Below are 23,867 nucleotides of genomic sequence, written 5' to 3' on the forward strand. Positions count from 1 at the left end.
ATGCCGTCCTTGACCTTGGGGAGGCTAGTTGTGGGGAAGACGCCAATAAAATGATGCTACTGATTCAGTAGCTCGATAGTGATCATCCAACTACCACATTCCCCACAGCCTAAACGACGGTACACTGGGCATCGGCGATCAAATCCCGGAGGCACCCGGTCCAAAGCACGTGCCTGCCTTCTTGCGTCTCAATGTTGTATGAACTTATCTAGCGAAGATTGCAGCTGGTAGACTAAAAGAGCAAGGCGCGGAATGATGGCCAAATGGAGGCGTATAAAGCCGAGAGAATATACAGTATTGGAATGCCTTGAAGAGGGACTAGGGTCGCGCAAATTAACGCCAAGATCCTCTGCCGACACTTCCGGTCATACAGGTCGGTGACCAAGCCTCGAGTCCCTTCACATCAGGAAAGATCCAACAGAGTGGAGCATATCGGTCTGTGACCCCGGCGGCAGGAACTCCTCAAAGGAGAATGTCTCCGATATATCTGCAAAGAAGTCCGAGCCTCCACTACTCACGCCATCTCCTAGATTAACCCCGGCAGAGGGATCGAAATGCTCGGCAAGGGCCTGTCTCGGACTTCTCGCAGGGGCGGCGCGGCATTGACCCTGTCATCAAGGTCGAGAACACGTATGGCGTGCTGGATGACCTTCCGAGCTCGCTTAGTAGGAAGATGGCTCTTTTCTAGCTCGCTGAGAGCACGAATACAGGTCTGGAGACACGAGAAGTGGAGGTCCTCGAGGGAATTGCTTTGGTTCTCTGCGGTGCTCGCGATCAGCGTCGTGGCCCCCGTGGCGACGATGTGTAGCGATATCCAGGAGAGAGTCATGGCGCTACCGTAGCGGTCGTGGTAGTCCTGGACATAGTGCGCGATCAAACATGCGTGCTGCACGCAGATCTGGCGAGACACGTTCCCTGTGGTGACCGATGTTGCGTTGCCAAATTGCACCAATGGCCTGTGGAGAAGGATGTTCGCTGCGGCGTATTGCATGCTGTTGCGATGTCAGTCGACGCTGTGGGGGTGGGGGGGAAAAGAGCTTATGCAGAGCACCACTGACTGGAGCAGAAAGACAGCCGGACTCTGCTGTGAGTTGTAATGGAGCGAGATATCCAACGAAGCGCACCAGTCGCGGAGTTTCTGGTCCAGGGATGTAACCCTATGTTTCGTCGTCTGTACCCCATTTCTTGATCAAACCGCAGTGTAAGTATTTCTCTCCCTCGCTCTCCGCCCAAGAGGAAGATACACCCGTGAGAGAAACTTACAGTGCATCACAAATAACCCCCACGATCTCGAGCAAGCTTGCCCATGCGGCCGAGACTTTGATGTCGAAAGATGCTTCAACATGAGGAGAATCCGGTCTCTGATCTGTGATGTCCTCCATTTTGATCATCTGAGGCCGGCCGAGATACAGAGCCCATATTCTGCTCAGATTAGCACCGGAAGCGCGCGGCCTTGGTCTGTCCGGGATTAACGTGCCTGTCAAAACTCACACAGCTCCACAGAGCTATCTGGCGAGTGTCCAGATCGACTTGAGATAGTTTTGCACAGCCGATGGTGTTGCTGTCGGTATGGAGACCCAGTTCAAAAGCAAGTCTACAGGCTCCACCTTATCCAGGGCCATTAGAATAGATCCAGCAAACTCGAGGCGCTGCTGAGATAATTTACCAGCGTCAAGCCACCCCTTCGTGTCATTCCCCACGACGCAGTATATTTCACTCAGAAGCTGGAGGGCCTGCAGCGTCGTGATTCCCGGCCGATTCAATTCTGTTTCGAGCAGCGACGCGCACTTGCTAACGAGGAAGGGCGGGTCTTCGTTCGTGTCGTCCTCGGCGAGAGCCAATGCTCGGATATCTGGCTGATCGGATATGGCGGCGGCTCGCGTGAGCACACAGCAGACAAGGAGTTTGCTGCAGTACTTCGTCTGACCAGTGTCGAAGTCGTGGAGGAATGCTTTCCACTTGATTAGTGCAATCCCACACTCGATACAGGAGCTTGTGCCCGTGGGACAGCCAAACCTTCTTTGTGGATAATCGGGATCATCTGGTGTTGATATTTCCAATAGAGATCCATGAGATGGGCCTGTAGGTCCAGCGGAAGGATCTCCTGCCACTGATGCCAGCCTCTCGTGTTATTTGGTTCCCGAATGAGGACAGACGATGTTACACTCTCGCTGAGGTGCAGACTAGATGTCGGGCCGAAGAAGCGGAGCCGGCCTACCCGGTCACTGTTCAACTGTTGCTGTCCCCCGCAGAGTCTGACGATCATGTTGTCCGAGCTATTTGAGCCGTCCGAATTGGTAGACGACGGCCCGGGACTTAGCTCCTCGTCTCGGGTCGAAAACCACTCAGCTGTCGTCCCGCTGCAGTATGACCGGTGTGCCTCGAGTTCTTTCTCCAGGGCGATAATCCGCGCGGAAAGGTCTCTTATGGTCTTCCTGGAGTTTCTGAGTTTGCGTTCGTCGATCATAGGCACGATACATTCGACTCCCGTCTTCAAGCATAGGGAACAGTTGTCGGATCCGTCGTTGCTCGGTTGGCACTGCGTCTCGTTGTTAGAAACAGCCGTTTTTCTTATCGTACAAGTTCTGGGTTTCTTCACTGACTCGGACTTTCTTTCGTCGGCAACTGAAGCAGGCCATTTGCGGGGTCCCTTTGCGTCCACATCTGCGGCCGCTCTGTTGAGGGCTTGCCTGATCTCGGACACTAGATCTCGGGTCGTACATCGAGGAAATGGCCAAGTTTGGTGACAGGACGTTCATTTTAGCAGGTCTTCAAACAAAGATCCAGACTTTACATAAAAGTAATAAAATAAAAATGTTATAAAAATGAAAAGGTGTCAGCGTATGGCATGTGAGATAGGTCATGTGTGCCTTCTCTAGCCTCCGCGCCCGCACCCCCCCCCGCCCCCTCAAGCCACCCACCGGAAATGTGGACCCGAAAGCTCGCAAACCTGGCGTAGAAATAATTACCGGTAGTGATAACACTACTGACTAGTGGCCCCCGTTAATTTGTCGCGCTGCAGTAGAGATGATGGCATGGATAGGTGAAACTAGGAAATACTTGGCTCCCGGGCATTGGCAGACACGGACACCAAGCCCGTGGGCACCGACAAACTCTAGATTTTAACTCAGTCAAATCTAATCGCGAGCCTTCCCTGTACCTTCCCCTGATTCATCAGATCTATCATCTCATGGATGTCTTCCAGCTTGCGATAATATGTGACATGCGGCTTGATCCCGTGCTCTTGCGAGAAGTCGATACACTCCCTCAAATTCGCGGGGATCGAGTTGCTGGCCCCCATGATCCTGAACTTGTGCAGTGCTATGTCGATCGTCGTGAACGTCAGAGACTGCTGTGGATGGCCGACAACCATGAGGATGCCATTGACCCGGAGCACCTTGGGAGCTTGGTCGTACGACGGCTTGGAGCTCGTGTAGTTGACGACGGCATGGCACCCTCCCGACGTGAGCTTCTTAATCTGCTGGACATAGTCGCCGTCGGTCCTGGTATTGAACACATGGTCGGCACCACAGGCCATCGCCTCGTCCAGTTGGCTGTCCACAACGTCAAGGCCGATGACTCTATACCCCTTGGCCTTGGCATATTGGATTCCCAAGTGACCTAGTCCACCGCACCCGATAATAGCCACCCATTGTCCCTGCGGTATCCCCAGGTCCGCAATGCCGTGATAGCTCGTGACCCCGGCGCAAAAGAGCGGCGCCGCCTCGATCGCCGACAGCCCCTTCGGCAAGACGATGGCATTCCGGTGGTGCACGGCGATGTACTCCTGGAAGAACCCGTCGGCAGCATGGCCGGGCATCTTGCATCCGCCCAGCGCCGTGCACCACATCTGATGGACCTGACATTCCTCGCAGTCGAAGCAGACGTTTGTGGATGGTAGGAAGCCCACTTCGTCCCCGACCTTGAAACCCTTGCAATCTGGTCCGACCTGGACGACGACGCCGGCGGCTTCGTGGCCAAGCGTGATAGGAGGGGTGTTAGGATCCGTTGGCTTGAGACCGAGCTCGTCGGGCTCGAAGTTCATGAGGTCGGAGCGGCAGAGACTGCTGCATAGCGCCTTGACCAGCAACTCGAATGGTTGTGGCTTCGGGACGGGAATTTCGTTAATGTGTATCTGGTTGTCATGCGCGTGGTACTGCGCCGCCTTCATCGTCCGGGGAATAGCTACGCTGCCCATTGCTTCGGCAAGTTGAGATATCAGCAATATGGGGAAAGAATATAGAGATAAAATAAGCGACTTAGAAGGGCATTTGTTTTGGATAATCAAAGGCCAGAGGCGATCAAAGATATTCTTATCGCGCTCCAATCCGCCATTCATCGGCCGACAAGCGGTTCCACCGAAAGTTCCCATATCCAGACCACGAGCAATGCCGAACGAGAAAACAAGAACAGGGCTCTTTTCTTGATCGCAGTGGCGCTCGGCTAGGTGCCGGGGCCCGATCCGAGCTTCGGAGATCATGGCCCGTAGCGTTGCCAGCTTCCTCGACGTCATACCCGTCCGCCAGCTACTCCGTTTTCATGGCAACAACGAGGTGCGGGGTACCCATACTGACATGCATTTCCGAGATGGCCTTCGCGAATGCCAAGTCCGTGTTCGTCGCGTGCTACTTAGACGCTACGGTGATTGAATACCGGAAACAAGTGGGCCGGCACTATTTAATATCATGACGTCCCTTGGTGCGAGAACATGTGCAATAGCAAAAAAGGAGGTGCAATCTGTTCGAGCAAAATGTCCAACCAAAGGTACCCTACTTTCTTGATGGGATCTCAAATATAATTAGAAGTCGAGGATCCGACAGAGTTCATCCATCTGTTCTAAAAGTTTCTCGGACCACTCTGCAAGATGTCGACGGAAAAGCTTATTCGGATCACAACTCTCATCCCGCGCATGAAGGGAATCTCGGAACAAGAATTCTACAGGCACTGGACGCAAGTACACGCCCCAGTATGCGTTGACTTCATGATGAGACACGGTGTGGCCGAGTACCGTCAGGTGAGTCCAGGCTCTAATTATGCCAGGCACCTAGTCCAGTGTCTATTTAATGAATAGCATCCTGACTCGCCTGCTTAGTACCACACTTCGCCAGAGACGAAGACTCTCGGGGAAGCCATGGCAAAAGCAGCAGGGCGGCCGATGCTTAGCTTCGACGGAATGAGCGATGCCTACGTGAAAGACTTCAAAACGTTTGAGGATGCTTTTAAGGACCCCGAGTACCTTGAGAAAATCCGGCCAGACGAGTTGGCATTCATCGACGTGGAGAATCTGCAGATGACAATCGGCTATGACTACGTCGTTGTGGAAAATGGAAAGATTGTCACGGAACATGCTCGAGGTTTCAAGTAGGGATGGGATGTATGTCGGAGCTGGGGCTGAGCAGACAAAGATGGGCAATTGGACATACTATTTGCACTTGAGGGTTTCGTCACCGGCATCGACATCTCTACGTGAACTCGGCGACAGCAAATGCGGCGTTGATCGTATATTCGAGTGTCTTTGCTTTTGTTTCCAGGAGATTCCGCCGCCTTTTCCCTCTATGCTAAAGACTACCGAGACGTCGGGACCTACACAGGAATAGGAAATGTCCATAAGCACTTTTGGAAGTCTGATAGGCCCTCCGGTAAATGGGGTGTTTGTCCCCAGATATGAGGGTTTTTTCAAGTATCCACGTTTAGCGCAGCCATATGCACAAAGGCTTAGGGACTGTTACTTGGAGCAGCGCTCGACGCAAGTCAAATATAAGTATAAGAATACTATATTTGGCTTACTTGGCTGCCAACCCTACTTATTTGCCAAATATGGAGTATTATTTGATTTAGACTTGACTATTTGATAAGTCTGCTTAAGAAGCGCACTATACCTAATCAGAAAGGGGCGTTTTGAGGCGGGTTGTTGGAAAGTCTAGTACCGAGGTTGTGCCAGGCCAGAATGAGATAGTAGAATGGTGGTGGTAGAATAAGGTGATAGAAAGAATGGCAGTAGTAGAATGAGGTAGAATAAGGTGGTGGTAGAATGAGGTGGTGGCAGTGTAACGCTCGGCCGAGGTGGCTTGGTCCGCCGCATGCAGTGGCTTCAAGTGATTAGCGAGCGCGGCCTTCAATTGGAAGGCCTTGTAATTAGTACGGTCCCGCCCTGCGGGGTTGGAAGGTTCAGCTGGCCTGGTCGACTGGTCCTACAGGGTCCCCGCGGGGGCCCCGCGAAGGGACAGCAGGGCAGCCCCTGAGTTAAAGACTACGATGGACCTGCCCGAAGGTTTACGAGGGCAGGCTTCAATAGACGTTCCGACTGAGAAGCTACTCGAGACAGTTTGCTACCCATTTCCTTAGCAATACTGTCGCGACCGCCTCTCTCTGTCGGAACCCGTGCCAATTAGCCACCTCGTATAAGTCAGTCGCACTGATCACCCCCGTGCCTCCATCCCGCTGCCGACCCGGGTTCTACAACCTGTTACAAGTAGAATGGTAGAACGGAAATGACAGGACAGACTAAAAGGCTAGAAAAACCAGTATTTTACCATGTAGAATTGCTAGTAAAATAGGTAGGGGCTGACATATTAGGTAGGGTAGGCTTACCATATACGGTGTCTAAAAAGATATTTTATTGAAGAATAAACCCTGTATCAGCCACAAAACAAGCCTCGTACTTAAAACTCGAATAAGCAAGTGCCTCAACTTAATTTGGCTTATTTGGTAATTTGGACTTGGCTATTTGCTTATGTAGAGCGCTGACTTGGAGGACACAGAAACAGTGATCCAGCCAACGCTCATCCCCGCAGCCAGTCGCACTTCGTCCAAAACCTCCTTCTTTCCATGGTCACACAAGGCTCCCAGCCACATCCGCATTTGTGCGTCGCAGCACCAAGCCTTGCAAGTTTCTCAGGTGTTTCGGTCTGATATTGGGCCGTCTGACTGCAGGATGCTTGGATAGTTGCCTCATGTCACACCAGGGGCGCAAAAGTGCACTTTTGACCCCCGCAAATATTTAAATGCCGATCGAGACGAGAACCTGGGTCAGAATGAATCCTGCTGTGCTGCTTTGACCCACAGGAACAAGATCGACTCAGACCAACCTCGCTATGAAGTCCACATCCATCAAGTCGTCCGTCCCCGTCCTCTTTACGTTCCTGCAGCTGGCTTCCTCAAACTTCATTGCCCCTTGGGCTCGTGGTCCTGGACCCTTATTCGAAAGTCTACAAGGCCGCAACGGTGTCACGTTAGGACGCTTGTCCAACTCCGCGGCAGCACGAGGTCTCCATGTCGACATCTCGAGCCGCCAGGAGGAGGAGTGTATAGACCCCGGCTACCGTAACCTTCTCATGGCTGCCGTAAAAGATGTGCCAAGAAACTAATCGCGGCCCGCAGTTCCCTGCCCTAATATCCCCGACTCATGCTGTCCCGCTGGATACAACTGCTTCTCCGAAGGTTGTTGCGTTGGGACTCCCGCAGGGTTTGAGCCATGTCCAGACAGCCAATGGTGCTACAGACCTGGTTTGGATATATGTTGTCCCAACGGATCATGCCTGACGGACTACACCTGCTGTGACAATCAATGCTGCAAATCAATCGCCTACTGCGGCTCCGACGGCTGGTGCTCTGCGTGCCCTCCAGTGACGAGGACCGAGGTGATCACGACGATATCCACCACGCTCCAAGTGGTCCAAGTGACGGTCACGAAGCTGGAGGAGCCCGAAGAGGCAAGCGACTTCAGCTGCATCCCCGTGACGGTGACCAACAGCGATAACGCGATCTGGGCGCTCGACGCGGACTGCGCTCTCTCGTATAGTCCCCCCACCACCACTTCCACCAGCAGTGAGGCTGGAGCTGACGCGGCAGTCGTTCGCAACCCCATTCTGCGGGAAAGACAGTTCTCCTGCACACCCTTCGCCACGGAGACCGAATTCGTGACTTTGACGAGCATCTCCACCTTGAAGTCGACTGTGATGCGGACCGTTTCCACTACGTTATCTGAATCGGAATTCTCATGCCCTACCATGGCTTTTACGAATGCTGGTGGCGTGCTTTCGCTAGATGCGTCTTGCGGGCTGGCGTTCTCACTAGCTTTGCCGAGCTCCAGCTCCGCCATAGCTGGAAGCAATAGTCCCGGAAGTAGTGGTGGTGGTCTGAAGTTGGCTGGGGGGACCATACAAGTCTGCGCTGTGCAAGGATGGCAGGTATTCATTGTGAGCCTTGTGGGATTTTTAATATTGTAGTGTCATCTCATTTTGAGAGAATGCGGTGGTAATACGAGTATCTAATTACTTGAATTGGGTTTTATGGAGCTGGATGCACTCAAGGTGTGATAGCGCCAAGTTGATAGTATTTGAGGCAGGTTTTGGATCATGCTTGGCTGGCTTAGGTTTTCCCTGGTAATTAGAAATAAGAGAGTAATCATCTCCTGAATAATATTTCCTTGACTAATTAAAGCCTATAAAAGGCTTAGTGTTTGGGATATCTAGCGACTAAAAAGGGTAAAAGACAGTTAAATTAAGGGAAAGAGATAAGTAAAAGCTAAAACTAGCCATCTTCTTCGTTAAGCTTCAAGCACTTCCAGCAGCCAAGGCTTCCGTCCTGGACTTGCTGTTTGGATCGAGGTATGGTCTCTCACCAATACCAACAACCCGGTGGCCAAACCGGTCTCCAAGCCCATCATAATCAAACGTCGCCGTGTGGAAGGCGCTCCGGTTGTCCCAAATTGCTGTTTAGCACACACATAAGTTACTAGGTAAAATCCGCGTCTCAAAACCCGGGCGAGACTTACCGATATCGTTCTCATTCCTCCACTTGAACCTGACCTGGAGATCGTGGTTCTCGGTGATAACAGAACGGAACTTGTTCAACAGCTCCTCCGACTCGGTCGAGTTCAGCTCGTTAATGTACTTGGGGAACGGACCAAGGGCGAAGATACTCTTCCAGCCGGTCACCGGGTTCGTCCGCACGACCGGGTGGACCGCCTTGAGCTCCTTGCCGACGTTTAAGGGGCTGCCCCTCGGCTCTTCGTAAAGTTTCACCTTAGAGGGGTTCCGCTCGGCCGCCTTGATGAAGCCGTCACCGATGAAGGTGGCCGTTAGACCCTCGAAGAACTCCTGGTACTTCTTGGAGAAGCGGTCGTAGATTTCGTAGCCCGAGGCCCACAGAGTGTCGCCGCCGGAGCTGGGCAGCTGGGTCAGACGCAGCGAGGTGTAGTCAGCCGGGACTGGCTCGAACTGGATGTCTGAGTGCCACTGCGCGGCATCGTAGCGGCGCTGGTCTGACTGGCGGTCCTGGCTGAATAGCTTCTTGCGGGCGAGCGAGCTGATGGTGCTGACCTGAGCGTCGGCGACGCCAAACTCATGGGTGTTGTTGAGAATTGGGTGGATATGCAGCGTTGAGCTGGCCGGTTTATCGCTCAGCTGGCCGAGCCGCTGAATGAACTGCTTCTGCAGGTCGTCGGTGAGGTTGTCCTGGGCACGGAAGAACACGACGCCGCGTTGCGAGACTGGACCGGGACGAGGGCATGTTAGAAACACGTTTGGTTGAAGGAGTAGAACAGGGCTGCGGAACGTCAGGCAATACTTGTTATGGCAAGGTCTCGGAGCAGCTCGTCAGAGTTGGATGCATTGAGCAAGTCGTCAACAATGTTGACGTTGGGGAACTCGCGGCCGATGACCGGCGTTGTCTCCTCGAATATGAACTGCTCCAGTGCGCCGCTCGGAGTCAGTGGCGCTGGGTACGTGGGCTGCTGAGTGCTCTGCTTCTCATTTTTGGATGGGAGGGAATGGACTGGGATGTCCGAGGTGACTCCAGGGGCCATGATGAAAATATTGCAGTCAATATGCACTTGATGTGATTTGAGAGGATGCTTTGCCAAGTTACCCCAGGTGGACTGACGACAGGAATCCGGCGAATATATACTCTGACATGAGGGATTGAGATTGGGAAGGAATACCGACTTCCGATGCAGAAGGGAGGGTTGACGCATCACGCAATCTCAACTAAATACACGCGACTCTTGCAAAACCAGTAGCTCAACTCCATGTGCCTCGGACGCAGCAGGGAATGGCGTGCTATTATAAACTAATAATTGCATTAAGCGTTATAAGACAATAACCATCTTCCTCTGAGGCAAGAGAGAAGACGGAGCATAATTACCGGCTATGTCTACGACCTCTCATCAGTCCACAACCCTTCGCGGCTGTGAATAGTCGTGCTATCCCGCATGATTTTGTCATGTGGCAGTTGCCTCATGGAGCCAGATCTTCACGAAGCTTAGACGTGTTCTGCTCATCTGCTGTTCCAGGTATTTATATTGGTTGCCGGCAGCGTCACTTAAAAGACGTCGAATGGATCAAGATGAGTGCAAGTCTTGGCTGAGTCATCAGTCTCCGAGTCGTACATTTAAGTGCAGACGGTAGGATATCAGTACACCAGGCAGGCGCAATTATTTGGCCGCTTCGGCACCGATTGCCCATTTGACTGCAAGCCACTTTCAAAAATTGTGGTGATCGCCGTGATCGGTGCCGAGACCCTCCGAATCATAACGGCCAAATTTCAAAGCCAAATATCAGACATCAACTGCCATTAATCATCAGTCACTTAGTTAGTGAGTCAATTCAATACCATCAGTTCACCATGTCTTGTCCCGATTGCTTCAGCGGCGCTGTACACGAGGGAATTCCTCGAGGCAAGGTCATCAAGTTCCATGACCTCAACACATACATCACCGAGCCTGCTGATGGACGCGAGGTGAAGAACATCATCGTCATCATCCCCGACGCGTTTGGATGGGAATTCGTGAACAATAGGATTCTAGCAGACCACTACGCCGACAAGGGGCATTACAGAGTCTACCTGCCAGACTTCATGCTGGGTAAACTCCATCAACTCTTCCCCAACAAATCTCACGTCGCGGTAATTGGTTCCTAACACTAAGTTCTCCAGGCCACGCTTCTCCCCTTTGGATGATTGGCACCATGAGGACTCTCATGAACCCCGGAAATGTCTTCAAGAAGCTGTGAGCGCTCCGTTTTTGTGATCGCCCATGTACGGACTCCCTGCTCACAGATTCAGGTACGCGGTTCCCATAGCAATATACGGCATCGCCCCCTTCCTTTTCTTCAACCGCCAAGCCCGGTCGTACCCCATTGTCAAGAAGTTCTTCGCAGCCCTGCGCAAGAACGAGGGTGCCAACCTCTCCGTCGGCGCAGCTGGATTTTGCTGGGGCGGCAAGCTCACGGTCTTGCTTGCAGCTGACGCAGACCTGGTCGACGGCAAGCCACTGATCGACGCAGGTTTCACGGGCCATCCAAGTAGGCTGGACATCCCTGCTGAAATTGAGGCGATTAAAAAGCCCGTGTCGTTCGCCTGCGCCGAGAATGACTCGCAGCTGCCGAAGGAGCAGGCCGACAAGATCGCCGCCATTGTCGAGGCTAAGGGTGAGGGCGAGAAGGGCGAGGTGGTATGGTACGCGGGTTGCGGCCATGGGTTCTGCGTGAGGGCGGACTCGGGGTTCGAGGACGTGGCTAAGCAGGCGGCCGAAGCCGAGGACCAGTGTATCCGTTGGTTTGATTCTCACTTTATACAATGAGGTTGTGGTAGGACTCCCAAACTATGATGACGTGGTAATCTTCCAGGCGTGCTGCTGGTGAAGACCACGAGCCGAGGATCAGGCTCACAAGAGAGCAGACAATGGGTCTCTTCACCAGCGCGGATTGACAGAAGTATTGAAGTTCAAGGATCTAGTTCAAGGTCCGGCACGATATACCCAACGCAGGCAGATACAAAAAACAGGGACAAATGATAGATGCGTTCGCCTTACAAATCGGAGGCTAACAGGCAAGTGTGACGCTGTCCGGAGAGAACAGTATAGTTAAAAACCAACCCGCTTGTCCTTGAGATAGTTGGTAGGGAAGCTGGGGGCATGGCGAGAACAGGCTTCGGCACCCTAGCCCGATCCCATCTGAACAAATTGCCTCACTGTTTGCATATAAACTAGATATGCAGTTAATACAACCATCTTCACTGCACGTACTGACACAATCCGGGCGCCACCAATCGTCAATCCCGGCCCTCTCAGTCCAGCTTCTCTACCAGCCCGGTTTCTGCACCCCGGCGCGATTAAAAAAAAAAAAAAAAAAACTAGGAAATTCACCGCAACAGGGGCTAGTGGAACTACACGGGGAAATTATTTTGTAGATCTCACAATCCGCTACCCCCCCTAATCCCCTAATCTGGTCCAGGTACAAGTACTATCATGACGGAGGGCCTGGTGATTACGAAATCCATAGTGTCGAGGTGCTTCACATGCGGCTTTTGAATGATGTTTACCCACGATCTGCATGACTCGGGACCACTGGGGAGACGGGGGCGGAATTTCCGAACTGTGGAGCACAGAGGGCGGAGGGAGGGAGATGCAATCATACAACCATTCCGGCAGCGGCAACGGAAGGCGGAAGCTTGGGCTCCGAATTTGAGCCCATAAATACCTTAACCTTTCCCTTTTCCCGAACTTCGCTTTCTTGCCCGTCATATCCTTACCTACTACTAGTAACTTCGGGAATCCATCCGCAACCATGTTCCGCCAAACCGCCCTTCTCGCTCTGGCTGCCCTCCTCCCCTTCTCCCTTGCCCAAGTCTCCGACGACTTCGAAAGCGGATGGGACCAAACCGCATGGCCCACCTACGCGCCCGACTGCAACCAGGGCGGCACAGTCACCCTTGACAGCTCCACCGCCCACAGCGGCAAGAACTCCATCAGGGTTGATGGTGCGGGTGGCTACTGTGGACACGTTTTCTTCGGCACGACGAAAGTCCCCAGCGGTAATGTCTACGTCAGGGCTTACGTGTAAGTTTCCGCGGTGGCAGACTTGGAGCGCCGGAGGGGGTGAAGCGATTTCAGGGGTTGAAAGGCAATGCTGACATCCATCCTCTTCCAGCAAAGCCTCCAAGGCCCTCACCGACTCCCACGTCTCCTTCATCACTATGCCTGACTCGGCCCAAGGCAGCGGCAAACACCTCCGCATTGGTGGCCAGAGCAAAATCCTGATGTACAACCGCGAGTCTGACGATGCCACCCTTCCCGACCTCTCCCCGCAAGGTATTGCCGCCTCCACCGCCCTTCCCACTGGCTCCTGGCAATGCTTCGAATACCACCTGGGCGCCGACGGCACCATTGAGACTTGGTTGAACGGCAATGTTATTGATGGTCTTACCAGCAAGGCCGGTGTCGCCAACCCCAACGCCGCCCAGTGGCAGAGGAGCTCCTCCTCGCCCAAAATCACCGCTGTCTACTTCGGTTGGGAGTCGTACGGTGGGGACGCCAACACCTTCTGGTACGACGACATCGTCATTGGCACGAGCCGTGTTGGATGCTCTGAATCTCCTGCCGCTTAGTTAAACCACTCAACAACCAACCCGCACCACCACTGGCACCGCCCTTCTCCCTCTCGTTAGGATAAGCAATCTGTCATGGACGGTGTTCCATCTTCCTTCTAGATGACAGACCAGTTAAGCTTTGGATGCTAAAACCCGAGCATAGTACATGAACTTTGTCAGAGCCTTGCATATTACCAGAGGTGTACCTTAGCCACATATTAGCCTAAATATTTGAACATATATCCAAACAAATTCCCCGGAGGCTCATGCAGCGTTTGCCAGATCTAGACTATCCGAAACCCGGATAACCCCGGCCGCCAAGACATTTGGTATGACCGAATGAAGCATGCCCCTTATATTACCATCTAATTGATAACCTGGCTCAGCGAGGCAACTCTATAGTGATAATGCAACCAGACATTTGACAACAAATTGGGCCGGCCTGTTTACTATTGCGCGGCCCCACACAGCTAGACTCATTCTTGAAGAACGGGAGTTTGGCAGTTTGACTATCCCAGATGACGGTATCGACCATAATTATCACGGACGCTGATAATTAACGACTCGTACAATACCCTTGCCCAGAGCTCTTAGCGCAGCCGAAGCACCAGGCTCATTTCATTGCTGACTTGGAAACCCGGACGCGGAACACGCATGCAACTCTTTATGAGATCGGTAAGTACATAGTGTTGCTCCGTTAAACACAGGCGATGATTGTCGTTCCGGCGCAGGACATGCTTGAAATTGGCTGTCGGATGTAGAACGCGCTTGCAATTGGCTGTTCGGCCCAGGTTGTCCTTTGAGCTTGATTAGGCTTAATCGTCGTACTCACGGCTATAAATGGTTTGAAATTTATCGATTGAGCGGAGGCGGCACGCGCTGTTGAGTTTCGGGGGCCTGTGGTCTGTGCGTAACAGGTGTCGGAACTTGCCAGCAGGTGGCAGGACCCTGCAACAGCCCGTTCCGTCGCCGCTGCCGTTGTCGCGTCGCCGTCGCCGTCGCCGTCGCCGTTGCCGTTGGTTTCTGTTATATTGCCGTTGCCGTTGTCGTTTCTGTCATGTTGCCATCGCCGAAGCTGTCTCCATTTCCGTCTCTATTTCTGTTGCTTGTACTGGCAATGAGCAAGACTCAGGGAATGGCGCCATCTCAGACAACCGCAGCCTGAACCAAGCGATTCCTAGCATTTCCAATGATTTCAAGTAGACCTATAATTAATCATTCCGCGCCTTCATTGATCAGTGCGAATGTCCTTTGACAACCACGAGGACCATTTCCAGCCGGATTAATCGCCGCCGATGGCAAACCCCGGGACTGCAACAGTCTGCTGCCGGAAATGCCTAGAGTGGTATCGATTAGTACTTGGTCAGTGCAGACGCCTTCTTGGATGTCGCCATATCTCCAGGATCGCCGCGTGACGCCCCTCCTAGACATCACCCGCTGTGGCTACGCACAGAATGCGGCGTTGCTTATCGATTGCGGAGCCCGCACGGCGGAGGCGACGTGCAGATTCAGGATAGGACTTCGCCAGTGGTAGGTCCCGGTTGGCTGCAAAGCTGCTGTTGGTTGTGACTTGCATGATGTTCCTGCAAGGATTGCAGCCTTCCCTTTCTCTTATTCGATTTCCTTAAGCCAAGACCTTGCTCTCGCACCACCCTCGGCGAGACAGGCCCCCCCAGCTGAAATACTCTTCCTCTACTTCCCCCTCACCCTGCCCCTCTCAATCTCCTAATATCTGGGTTCCAAGACCTTAAGCACCATTGATTTTGTTCACAACGCAAATACGATGGCTTACGTCTACCAAACGATAAATCTCATAGCATTCAGAGACGGGTCTGAGGTGGTCACCCCTACCCGTAAGGACATTCTCAAGAACTCGGATGTGTTCCATGGCTGGATCGAAAGCCCCGATACAGCGCCTGAAGGTATCGAGATCATCAACTGGCGCTTTAGGGCAGTCGACCCTGAAGTTATACGCGCCTTGGTGCGCCACCTTGAAAACCCCAATGCGCCTATCTATTTCGACATGCCACAAGAGCGCTATCCAGCCCTGCTAATAGGGCTCTATAAGCTTGCCTTATCGGCCGCGTATGTCACAGCCCTTTCCCTTACCTATTCTGAATCCTAGTGATGCAAATAATTAAAAAGCTTTGGTAGCTAATCTGCTACTCTGGATATTCAAGATTCAACGCTTAACTGACCAAGCCTTCGTGATGCTGACAAGGTCGGGACAAGGTATAAACGCCTTTCTTGAGATTATTGTGCTAGCAGAGCGAGCCAAGCTTCTAGGGAACTAGCGGTTTCGGAGCTGGGCTGTGTCATACTTTGCGCGGATCAGGGATAACTTCCAATCAGTGGAAAACGTTGTATTAAGGCAGGGCGTGGTCAAAGGCGGAGAAGACGTCTGGTTCCTCTGCTCGGCGCTTGTGTCGAGTGTGGCAGATCTGGCTGCAGAACACGGGTACTCGGGGGGCCAAGGTAGTGGGTTGTTGACGCCAGAGGCGTCGCCGAACAAGGCCGATGATCGCCTTGCTCTAGCCGTGGACTAGTGACTCTATGTTGCGTTATAGATGAGAGGGGATTCCTTGCTTTATGTTGCCTCTCTCAAACATTTTATAGCGGACCATCACGCCCGAGTCAGAGTAGGGGTCCATGATCCACCAACCAGTTCTTGGAAAGAATGGTGCAGAGATCTAGGTAGAATGGGTGCTACACAGACATAGTTTGTCCATGGATTCTCTTGTGTGGCCATGGAATGAAGGAGGCATTACAGTGTGGGAGACAACAGCTATCCCAGTGAACTTCGTTCCAATGCAAGTGTTCTGTAATTAATACGCTCCCGTGAACAGCCATGTCGCCCGGCTAGCGTGATAATTCCTCCTCGTGACTCCGAGGATGCTAGGAGGGCAAGGCTCCATATCGATGTGAACGCCATCGACTACGACAGCGAGACGCCAACCTCCTCCCAAATCCCTGCTGTTTACTGGGAATACCATGACGACACCATGTGTGAGTCTCGGGAAAACGCCCACGCATCCAAGTCTCCCTGTGCTGTTCCCGATGGCCACAGAGCCTCGGTATTGAGAGCATCTGCAGTGCCAGTGTCTTGAAAGTCAAAGGTTCCGGGCAAAAATGGAGCGAAGAGCTGTGAGCTTAGGAAATCGGCGTCTGCGCCGATAAGCTCTGGCATAAGACTGCTTTCGGTGGGCAATAATTCGTTAGCGTTGAGTGACACAGTAGGCTGATTATCGTGCAGCTCCCTATCAGGATCTGAAAGGGACTCCGTCGGGTTATCTGTAAGGCGTGTAATGGTGTTATCGGAGCTTTCGCGTGCGTTTTGGGATGGCTGGTCATCTCTCCTCGCTCCCTTTAGGCCTGACGTTCTTTCAGCTTCCGTCGTTTCTTTATGCCGCAACCATAGCTTTCTGAGCATCCTGCTGTAGCGGCGACCAACATGCGAGTCACTGGGAGAAGCTTTTTCCAGTACCCTTGCGAACCTGAGTACCAACTCCGCAGTTTCTTGTTGCTGCGCTTCAGCTGTATCGGCCCCAGCCAGCTCGACTTTGTATAGAAAGACGGCCGCGTAGACGGCATATCTGGTGGTACTGTCAGAAAATCATGTGCCATAATCGGCTTTGGGCATGGGCTGAGAACGTACAAATAATATCTCGAGGGCAGATACCGAAGCTCCTTGCTTGGATGCATCTCGACCATAATACGCAGGATTTTCAGAGCTGCGGTTAGAGCATCAAAGACATAGCGACCATCGGGTGATGACATGATACCACCGGAGAACGGGGCGGGGTGTGGCTTTTTCCCGGTGATCATCTCACCCCGAGCTCGGGTGCGTTGTCGGGAGGATTCCCTGGTGAGCACCGCCTGGAAGGAGAAGGCATTCACATAGAGAGATAAATACTCATACATCAGCGATAGAGTATTCTTGATCCGAGGAGCCACTTCGAGGTTGTCCCAGGCCAGCTGCCACACCGTGGCAGCCTTCTGAAAGTCGTCAAGGTATCGGTTGTAGTCTCCTGCCAAGACCAAGGCTAGGGTTCTAGACCGGGAGGAGTAGAGTATGTCGTGAGCGTTGTGCATTATCTGCGTCAATTCCACAGTTGCTTGTAGAACAGACGCATAATCCTCTCCCTCTTTCGTAGGCTGAAGCGTAGAAAAGTCCCTCGCCGTAAACTTCGTTGACAGTGATGGGCCGCGGGACCAAAACGACTGGCCAAGGCGAACCGAGATCTGTCGATCGGCAAGGAAGACATCTGGAAAAAGTGAGCTACGTACAGACAATGCCTATCCTGTGGCTGGGTTGGGTCTTACATGTCCACACAAGGCGTCTGTCGTCTATCTGTTCCTTTGTTTGCGTCCTGGTTGGTCTCGAAATGCGCCTCGATCTAAGCCCAGCAAGTATCCAAGCCTCACCGCTTGGCCAATGAGAGACCATGCCGTACGATCCTCGCTGAAAGGGTTGTTTGACGCTTCCAGAGTTGCTGTTGCGTGGGTCTGGATCTGAGGCAGCCATTCCGACAAGAGTAAGAGCCCCTTTACTGTGCGTGGGTTCTGGGTCCAGGGATATGCCAGGAGCACCTCGAGCAGCAGCTTTTGAGTGTGGTCCCAGCAATAGCGGTGAGTCAGAGCGTAGTCCGGGTGATCTCTGGATGCAATGGTGAACATCACGGTTAGAATGAAGAAGTCGGTCTCTCGAATATTTTCCATTGCCGAAGAGCCAATTAGGTATGCCGGAGCGATAGGACAGTATGGATGATATTCGTGTGAATATCTGGCGCCGCATCAGTAAGAGCGAATCATGAATGCTTCTATTTTCTTCAGCTTACATGTGTAGAAGCTCAGGCAGCATCCAACGAGGTAGCAATCCTCGAGTGATCAGCTCGAACTTGTCTAGAACCACAGCGGGGCGTTCACCGAATTGCGAGGTGCTCGCTTCTCCCGCTTCTGCCGCGTCACCGGAGTTTGCGGTCGGTGGCCTCGCGGCCATGTCATCCTTTTTGTAAGGGGTATCGTCGGATTGAGCCAGGATATGTAGCGCGTCTGAGGGGTTTCTCAGCTCAGTTCCGAGCTCTTCGTACCTTGCGCTTTCCTCGTTGTTGTTGCCGTTGTCGGCATGGTCGTCGCCAGCGGCTGCATGCTCCTGTTCCGAATTTGCTGAAATGTTGCGACACCGATGCCGGGATGTTTCTCTTTCAGGGGAAACAGCCTCTGCTCGAGCTACCGAGTTGGAGGATCCGGGCGTATTTGCACTTTGGAGAAGGCGTAAATTCCCTCCACGACGAGAGGCTCCCAAGATACATTGGTTCCCAGAGCGATAACACTCCAAACAAGGAGGCACCTGTGGTTCTCCGATGCGGTTCCTGTGTGTAATTACTCAGCAATTGGTCACGAAAGCGCTGGTCCGCAATTGGTGTTTGGTCTTACAGATCGCACCGCGTCTTTCGGCTGCGACATCTCTGGCATGCACGGTAAATTCGCTTTCCTGTGCTTTTTGTCATTGCTTTGGCCGTGCCAGCTAGGCGATTGAATATGGTATGACAGGAGAGGAGAGGACATTAGATGAGAGGATAGTAGGGAGACAAGATGGAGATAAACTCTTTGAAGTTCTCCACTTTGCACAAGCTCGCCACTTCGGCTACAGACGGATCTTTCCCCGAAACAGCCACGCCGTTATTTGTCTAATAAGCTAGCGGAGCAACTAGTTCAGAATATCAAGACTAATGTTTTTAATAGTCATCAAATGATGGGTGTCTATCCATTGTGCTTGCTCAAATAGGATTAACAGACTGTCTTGTTGGACGTACGTGAAGCTAGATGCGACCAATTTTGTCAAAGTCTCTTCATGCCATGCCCCGATCTAACAAGCCCCTATATACCATGGTACGCTCCCTTACGTCGTAAGCCCAAACCCAAACCCCATGGGGTCAATGACCAATAAAGTAATTAAGGCAGACCCTGTCGGACATCCGAGCGCTCATTCAGTCCCCAGGCATAGCTGCTGTCGTCGTGCACAGTTGCGCGCCTCATGTCTCTCCTGTACCTCTGAAGAAACGGGCCTCCCAGCGCGCGGTGCATCGTGCACGTATTATCCCAGATCACAAGGTCTCCAGGCTGCTCCCACTCAACTTCGACGACGTACTTGTCCTGCTGTGCGTGGGTATAGAGCTTGTCGAAAAGCGCTTTCGACTCATCTGGCTCAAGGCCTTCAATATGGTGCACATGCGCGGCGAGGTACAAGTTCATCCTGCCAGACCTCTCATGGCGCTGAACCAGTCGGTGTCGGCCCATGGGATATTTTGTGGGATCGACATTGGCGAAGAACTCAGGGGCGGCCAGTTTCCGAGAGTGATGCATGGAGTGACAAGCGACGTAGTCGCGCTTCAGGAGTTCTTCCTTCAAAGCCTCTGGCAGATCATCAAACGCGGTCCTGGTATCTGCGAAAGCCGTTCCACCTCCATTTCCGGCCGGTGGTAGCTCATGTGCAAGCAAGAGAGAATAGCCAGCTCGACGAGGATTGAAGCTTGAATCCACGTGGAAAAGGTTGTTTCCCTAGAACGTTCGTCAACGACCCATTATCGCCGGAGGATTGGTGGTCTTCGGTGGTCTTCTCATCTTACCTTGTTTGCCTGACCACGGGGGCTGAACGGATCGACGAGAGATCCATCCATCTCCACATTGCTCACGTCAAAAAGCTCATCGTATTTGAGTCGGTTCTTCCGCCCTGCAGCAAGATAGGGTTTGATGTCGTCGAGCTCGCCGAAGCGGCGAGCAAGGTCGATGTGCCCTTCGTCACTCAATTTGGTATCGCGTATCACTATCACGCCATACTATCACAAGGCCTGTTAGTGAAGGCAAATAAGAGCCACCTGAAGTGAAAGTTGCTTACTTTCGTGACAGCGTCCTGGATATCCTGGAACTGCTTGTCTGTGACACCGCCCGAAAAGTCCACACCACGAATCTCGGCCCCAAAACTGCGACGAAGTTTAGGCAAGAGAGGACCAGTCTGGCTGGGAAGGGGCTGGGCAATAATGGCGGCCATTGCTATATTTAATCACTTATCGGTCGGGTTTTGGTCTGAAGGGTTCTGGTTTGAGGGTTGGATACAGGATGATGAGACTGAACCTTCCAATTGCAAAATCCAGGGCAACGCATTGTTACTTATAGGCCATCAAAGGGTTGGCAAGGCATTGCTCCCTTTCCGATTCTTCAACGAAACCAGCAGAATGGCGAATGGTAGAAAGCTGAGTCCTCCAATAGCGGGGTACCGGGAAGCGGAGCCCGCCCATAACCGTTTATCGGAAGTGGGGCCCGTCCATAGCCGATCATTTAAGCGGAGCCCGTCCGGAGCCAACATATCCGTCATCGGAGCCGACGCTTAGATACTGCCGCCCACCCACCATTGAATTGTTATTTTGTATCAAGTCAACCCCCCGACTTGTTCCACCGAGGAGCTCTACTGGGGAGGAAGACGCCAACGTTTCATTATGTAATTATGACGCCAATTATCTCCGGCATTCGTGCCAGGCCGGGGCTCTTTTGACATCGCGTGTCGAAACTCCGCTTATACATGGATGGCATCAGCCGCGGTAATGCTGAGATGTACCGTCACTAAGGTCTCCGATTGCTGGCACGTTCTTAGGTATGCCCATCCCTAAATATACAGCGAAGCCCCTGCTCAAAAACACTAAGATACTTTGGCTATCGAGGGCACTAGACTACGTCGAAGAAGAAAAAAACACGCCAGAACATCCCAATGTATGGTCATGACTCTGACCTAAGAACCACTAATTAAGACCCCAGATTGCTGGCACCCCCTTGGGTATGTCCCCCTTGCTTTGTGTTAACAGACCAAATGTGCCATCATGCCATCATGGCGCAAGCCCCATCGCGGAACAGGCGTGGCGTAGTAATTATACTACGCTACCGTATTCCTGTGGCAGGCGCCTTTTGCGACCAGATCACTATGCTCTACGGATCCGTATTCCGTCTCACTGCGCGTTGGCGGCGGAAACTCGTATATCCGACATGTTTTAGGTATGATCGAGGCACATTAATATAATTCCCACTATGATTTGGTTGGATGAATACTAATTTATAAATGCCATGCCTCAAATGGCAGGTCACATTGAATTGGCCAGCAAACTGTGAAGAGTCCACCGCATGTCGTCATGCAGTGTAGACTTGACCTTCCTAGTTCAGCTTATTTCCGGTAGTTGTAGCAACCAGCCGTGCAGTGATCGCCGTCGATCATTTTGAACACATTCCAGCGAAGCCAAGCCAACCTTGTGTTCTCATTATGCGATTTCACCCCGCGCCGCCCTTTTTGTTGTCACCTCCATCGCGAGTCGGTCGGTCAAAATGCGGTTGACTCACCTTTTCGCGTCCATCCTCTGTTGCACCTCTGCGGCGAAAGCTGCAGTTGACAGCCCTCGGCTCCAATGGCGGCCTCCCAAGAATCAGCAACAGAAGGCGAATGCGCCCCTCCCAATTGCCAAACGGCAGTCGGAAAACGCGACCTTTTTAAACTCGAATAGCTCAAGTACGTGGCTCGGATTGTGCTTCTCATGCGTCTCTCGTGAATACGTGCTGTTGTCTTGATTAATTCTTGACTCACCATCGGCATCAGAATTCGTTGTGAACGGGACTGCCATTCCGGACGTCGACTTCGACATTGGCGAATCCTATGCAGGGTTGCTGCCAATTGGCGGGGACAGCGATGGGGAGTTGTACTTCTGGTTCTTCCCATCGACCTCCAATAAGGCGGAGAAGGAGATCCTCCTTTGGCTGAACGGTGGCGTAAGTTTGTGAATGTCGCATTTCCATTCGACTAATCAAGCAACTCGCCACGCTGACCGCAAGCTTTAGCCAGGATGCTCATCGCTTGACGGCCTGCTGAAGGAACACGGTCCTTTCACATGGGGGACCGGCACATATGCGCCGATCCAGAATCCATGGAGCTGGCATCACCTCACCAACATTGTCTATGTAGAGCAGCCAGTCGGCACCGGTTTCTCTAAGGGCACGGTCACTGCCAAGAACGAAGACGACGTGGCAGAGCAGTTCATGGGATTTTGGAAGAATTTCATCGACACCTTCAGCTTGCAGGGCTACAAGGTGTACATAGCGGGCGAGTCGTATGCGTACGTTGGGATTCCCTTCCCACACCCATGAAGGCAGCATGTCTCACTGACGAGAAAACAAAGAGGGATGTACTGCCCGTACATTGCCAGCCACATGTTGGATGCAAACGATACTGCCTACTTTGATGTCAAGGGAATGCTGATTTACGACCCGGTGATCGAGGACGGCGTCCTTCAGGAGGCCCCGACACGATACTTTGTCGACTACTGGGCCAATGTCTTCCCTCTCAATGACACCACAAAGGCTCAGATTGCAAACCGGTCTGAAGCATGCGGTTACGATTCTTTTACCGACAAGTACTTGACTTTCCCGCCGCCTGGACCCCAGCCAGTCGCAGCCGACCTTCCCGGCATGAACGGGACGCGGATCCGCCACGACTGCGTCATGTTCGACCTCGTTGCAGACGCCATCCTCGAGATCAATCCGGGCTGGAACTTGTATCAAGTGGCCCAGCTACTGCCGGTTCCCGACGACGTGCTCGGGTTCCCCTACTCGGACTTCTACGTCGCTCCGGGCCGAGAAATCTACTTTAACCGCACGGACGTCAAGAAGGCGATCAACGCACCACTCGACGTCGACTGGCAGATTTGCGCCGAGGAAAGTGTCTTCGACAGCGATCACGATGGCTCAGACCCGTCCAGCTACGCCGCCATCCCCAACGTCGTCGACAGGACCAAAAACGTGCAGATCGCCCACGGAAGCATGGACTTCGTTCTCCTCGCCAACTCCACGCTGCTCGCTATCCAGAACATGACCTGGGGTGGCAAGCAGGGATTCCAGTCCTTGCCGCAGAGCCCGCTGTTTGTACCCCACCACGACAACCCGTCGGTTGCGGGAACTTCTGGACAGGGCGTGCTAGGAACGTGGCACGAGGAGAGGGGCCTGACCTGGGCACTAGTCGAGCTGACCGGCCACATGGTTCCGATGTGGCAGGCTGCCCTGGCCTTCAGGCAGGTTGAGGTGCTCCTGGGTCGTGTTGACGCCCTGAATAGCACGACACCCTTCCCCATGTACGCCAATGCCAGCCAACCGGCCGCCGATGAGCTTGGATCTGGCACGGGATCGCCTATCCAGTGGAATGGCAAGTCCGGTCCTGGCGCCAGTGGCTGCAGTTCTGGTGGGAGCTCCACGACGACGGGGCAGTCTTCAACCGCGTCTTGTAAGTTTCCCAGCGTGAACATTGCCCGTTGGTCCCTTCTTGTTTAAAACTCATACTGCACCGTTAGGAACCCAGTTAACTTGGTAATCGTAGCATCGGCAACCTCCTTGGACGGAAGAAGTGTTGCTAAATCTCTATCTGTTGCTCTAGGCTTTCTTTTAGCATTGGGGGCATAAATATTTCCTGG

The 23,867-nt window shown here is 52.8% G+C and overlaps 8 protein-coding genes across 8 annotated transcripts; 5 read left to right on the forward strand and 3 right to left on the reverse strand.

The window, feature by feature from the left end:
• Positions 1-526: 526 nt before the first annotated feature.
• QBC33DRAFT_580829 (uncharacterized protein) lies at positions 527-4,198 on the reverse strand (the record flags this gene model as incomplete). Its single annotated transcript, XM_060431224.1, has 10 exons — positions 527-992; positions 1,059-1,184; positions 1,264-1,391; positions 1,474-1,607; positions 1,667-1,876; positions 2,017-2,539; positions 2,604-2,625; positions 2,663-2,703; positions 3,086-3,115; positions 3,161-4,198. The coding sequence occupies 10 exons, from the start codon at positions 4,196-4,198 to the stop codon at positions 527-529; spliced, it is 2,718 nt and encodes a 905-aa protein (XP_060279852.1).
• Positions 4,199-4,864: 666 nt separating this feature from the next.
• QBC33DRAFT_596768 (EthD domain-containing protein) lies at positions 4,865-5,405 on the forward strand (the record flags this gene model as incomplete). Its single annotated transcript, XM_060431895.1, has 2 exons — positions 4,865-5,014; positions 5,093-5,405. The coding sequence occupies 2 exons, from the start codon at positions 4,865-4,867 to the stop codon at positions 5,363-5,365; spliced, it is 423 nt and encodes a 140-aa protein (XP_060279853.1). The 3' UTR covers positions 5,366-5,405.
• Positions 5,406-7,060: 1,655 nt separating this feature from the next.
• QBC33DRAFT_548861 (uncharacterized protein) lies at positions 7,061-8,355 on the forward strand. The gene is made up of 2 exons (XM_060428906.1): positions 7,061-7,323; positions 7,381-8,355. The coding sequence occupies exons 1-2, from the start codon at positions 7,095-7,097 to the stop codon at positions 8,226-8,228; spliced, it is 1,077 nt and encodes a 358-aa protein (XP_060279854.1). The 5' UTR covers positions 7,061-7,094; the 3' UTR covers positions 8,229-8,355.
• A 141-nt stretch (positions 8,356-8,496) lies between these two features.
• Positions 8,497-9,808, reverse strand: QBC33DRAFT_596770 (uncharacterized protein; the record flags this gene model as incomplete). The annotated part of the gene is made up of 3 exons (XM_060431896.1): positions 8,497-8,713; positions 8,777-9,493; positions 9,571-9,808. 3 exons carry the CDS (start codon positions 9,806-9,808, stop codon positions 8,556-8,558), a joined length of 1,113 nt encoding a protein of 370 aa, XP_060279855.1. The 3' UTR covers positions 8,497-8,555.
• A 769-nt stretch (positions 9,809-10,577) lies between these two features.
• Positions 10,578-11,613, forward strand: QBC33DRAFT_596774 (dienelactone hydrolase). The gene is made up of 3 exons (XM_060431897.1): positions 10,578-10,864; positions 10,936-11,008; positions 11,065-11,613. Exons 1-3 carry the CDS (start codon positions 10,627-10,629, stop codon positions 11,579-11,581), a joined length of 828 nt encoding a protein of 275 aa, XP_060279856.1. The 5' UTR covers positions 10,578-10,626; the 3' UTR covers positions 11,582-11,613.
• Positions 11,614-12,518: 905 nt separating this feature from the next.
• QBC33DRAFT_613523 (uncharacterized protein) lies at positions 12,519-13,591 on the forward strand. The gene is made up of 2 exons (XM_060432550.1): positions 12,519-12,838; positions 12,930-13,591. Exons 1-2 carry the CDS (start codon positions 12,567-12,569, stop codon positions 13,384-13,386), a joined length of 729 nt encoding a protein of 242 aa, XP_060279857.1. The 5' UTR covers positions 12,519-12,566; the 3' UTR covers positions 13,387-13,591.
• Positions 13,592-16,345: 2,754 nt separating this feature from the next.
• QBC33DRAFT_580833 (uncharacterized protein) lies at positions 16,346-20,419 on the reverse strand (the record flags this gene model as incomplete). Its single annotated transcript, XM_060431225.1, has 9 exons — positions 16,346-16,559; positions 16,746-16,961; positions 17,024-17,633; positions 17,692-17,719; positions 17,794-18,151; positions 18,207-18,726; positions 19,335-19,854; positions 19,998-20,207; positions 20,267-20,419. The coding sequence occupies 9 exons, from the start codon at positions 20,417-20,419 to the stop codon at positions 16,346-16,348; spliced, it is 2,829 nt and encodes a 942-aa protein (XP_060279858.1).
• A 1,319-nt stretch (positions 20,420-21,738) lies between these two features.
• QBC33DRAFT_458788 (serine carboxypeptidase) lies at positions 21,739-23,727 on the forward strand (the record flags this gene model as incomplete). The annotated part of the gene is made up of 4 exons (XM_060424902.1): positions 21,739-21,919; positions 22,007-22,176; positions 22,246-22,520; positions 22,584-23,727. 4 exons carry the CDS (start codon positions 21,739-21,741, stop codon positions 23,725-23,727), a joined length of 1,770 nt encoding a protein of 589 aa, XP_060279859.1.
• Positions 23,728-23,867: the final 140 nt, after the last annotated feature.

This window comes from Phialemonium atrogriseum, assembly GCF_030411735.1.
Source record: "Phialemonium atrogriseum strain 8032-3 unplaced genomic scaffold QBC33scaffold_29, whole genome shotgun sequence".
NCBI lineage: Eukaryota > Fungi > Ascomycota > Sordariomycetes > Cephalothecales > Cephalothecaceae > Phialemonium > Phialemonium atrogriseum.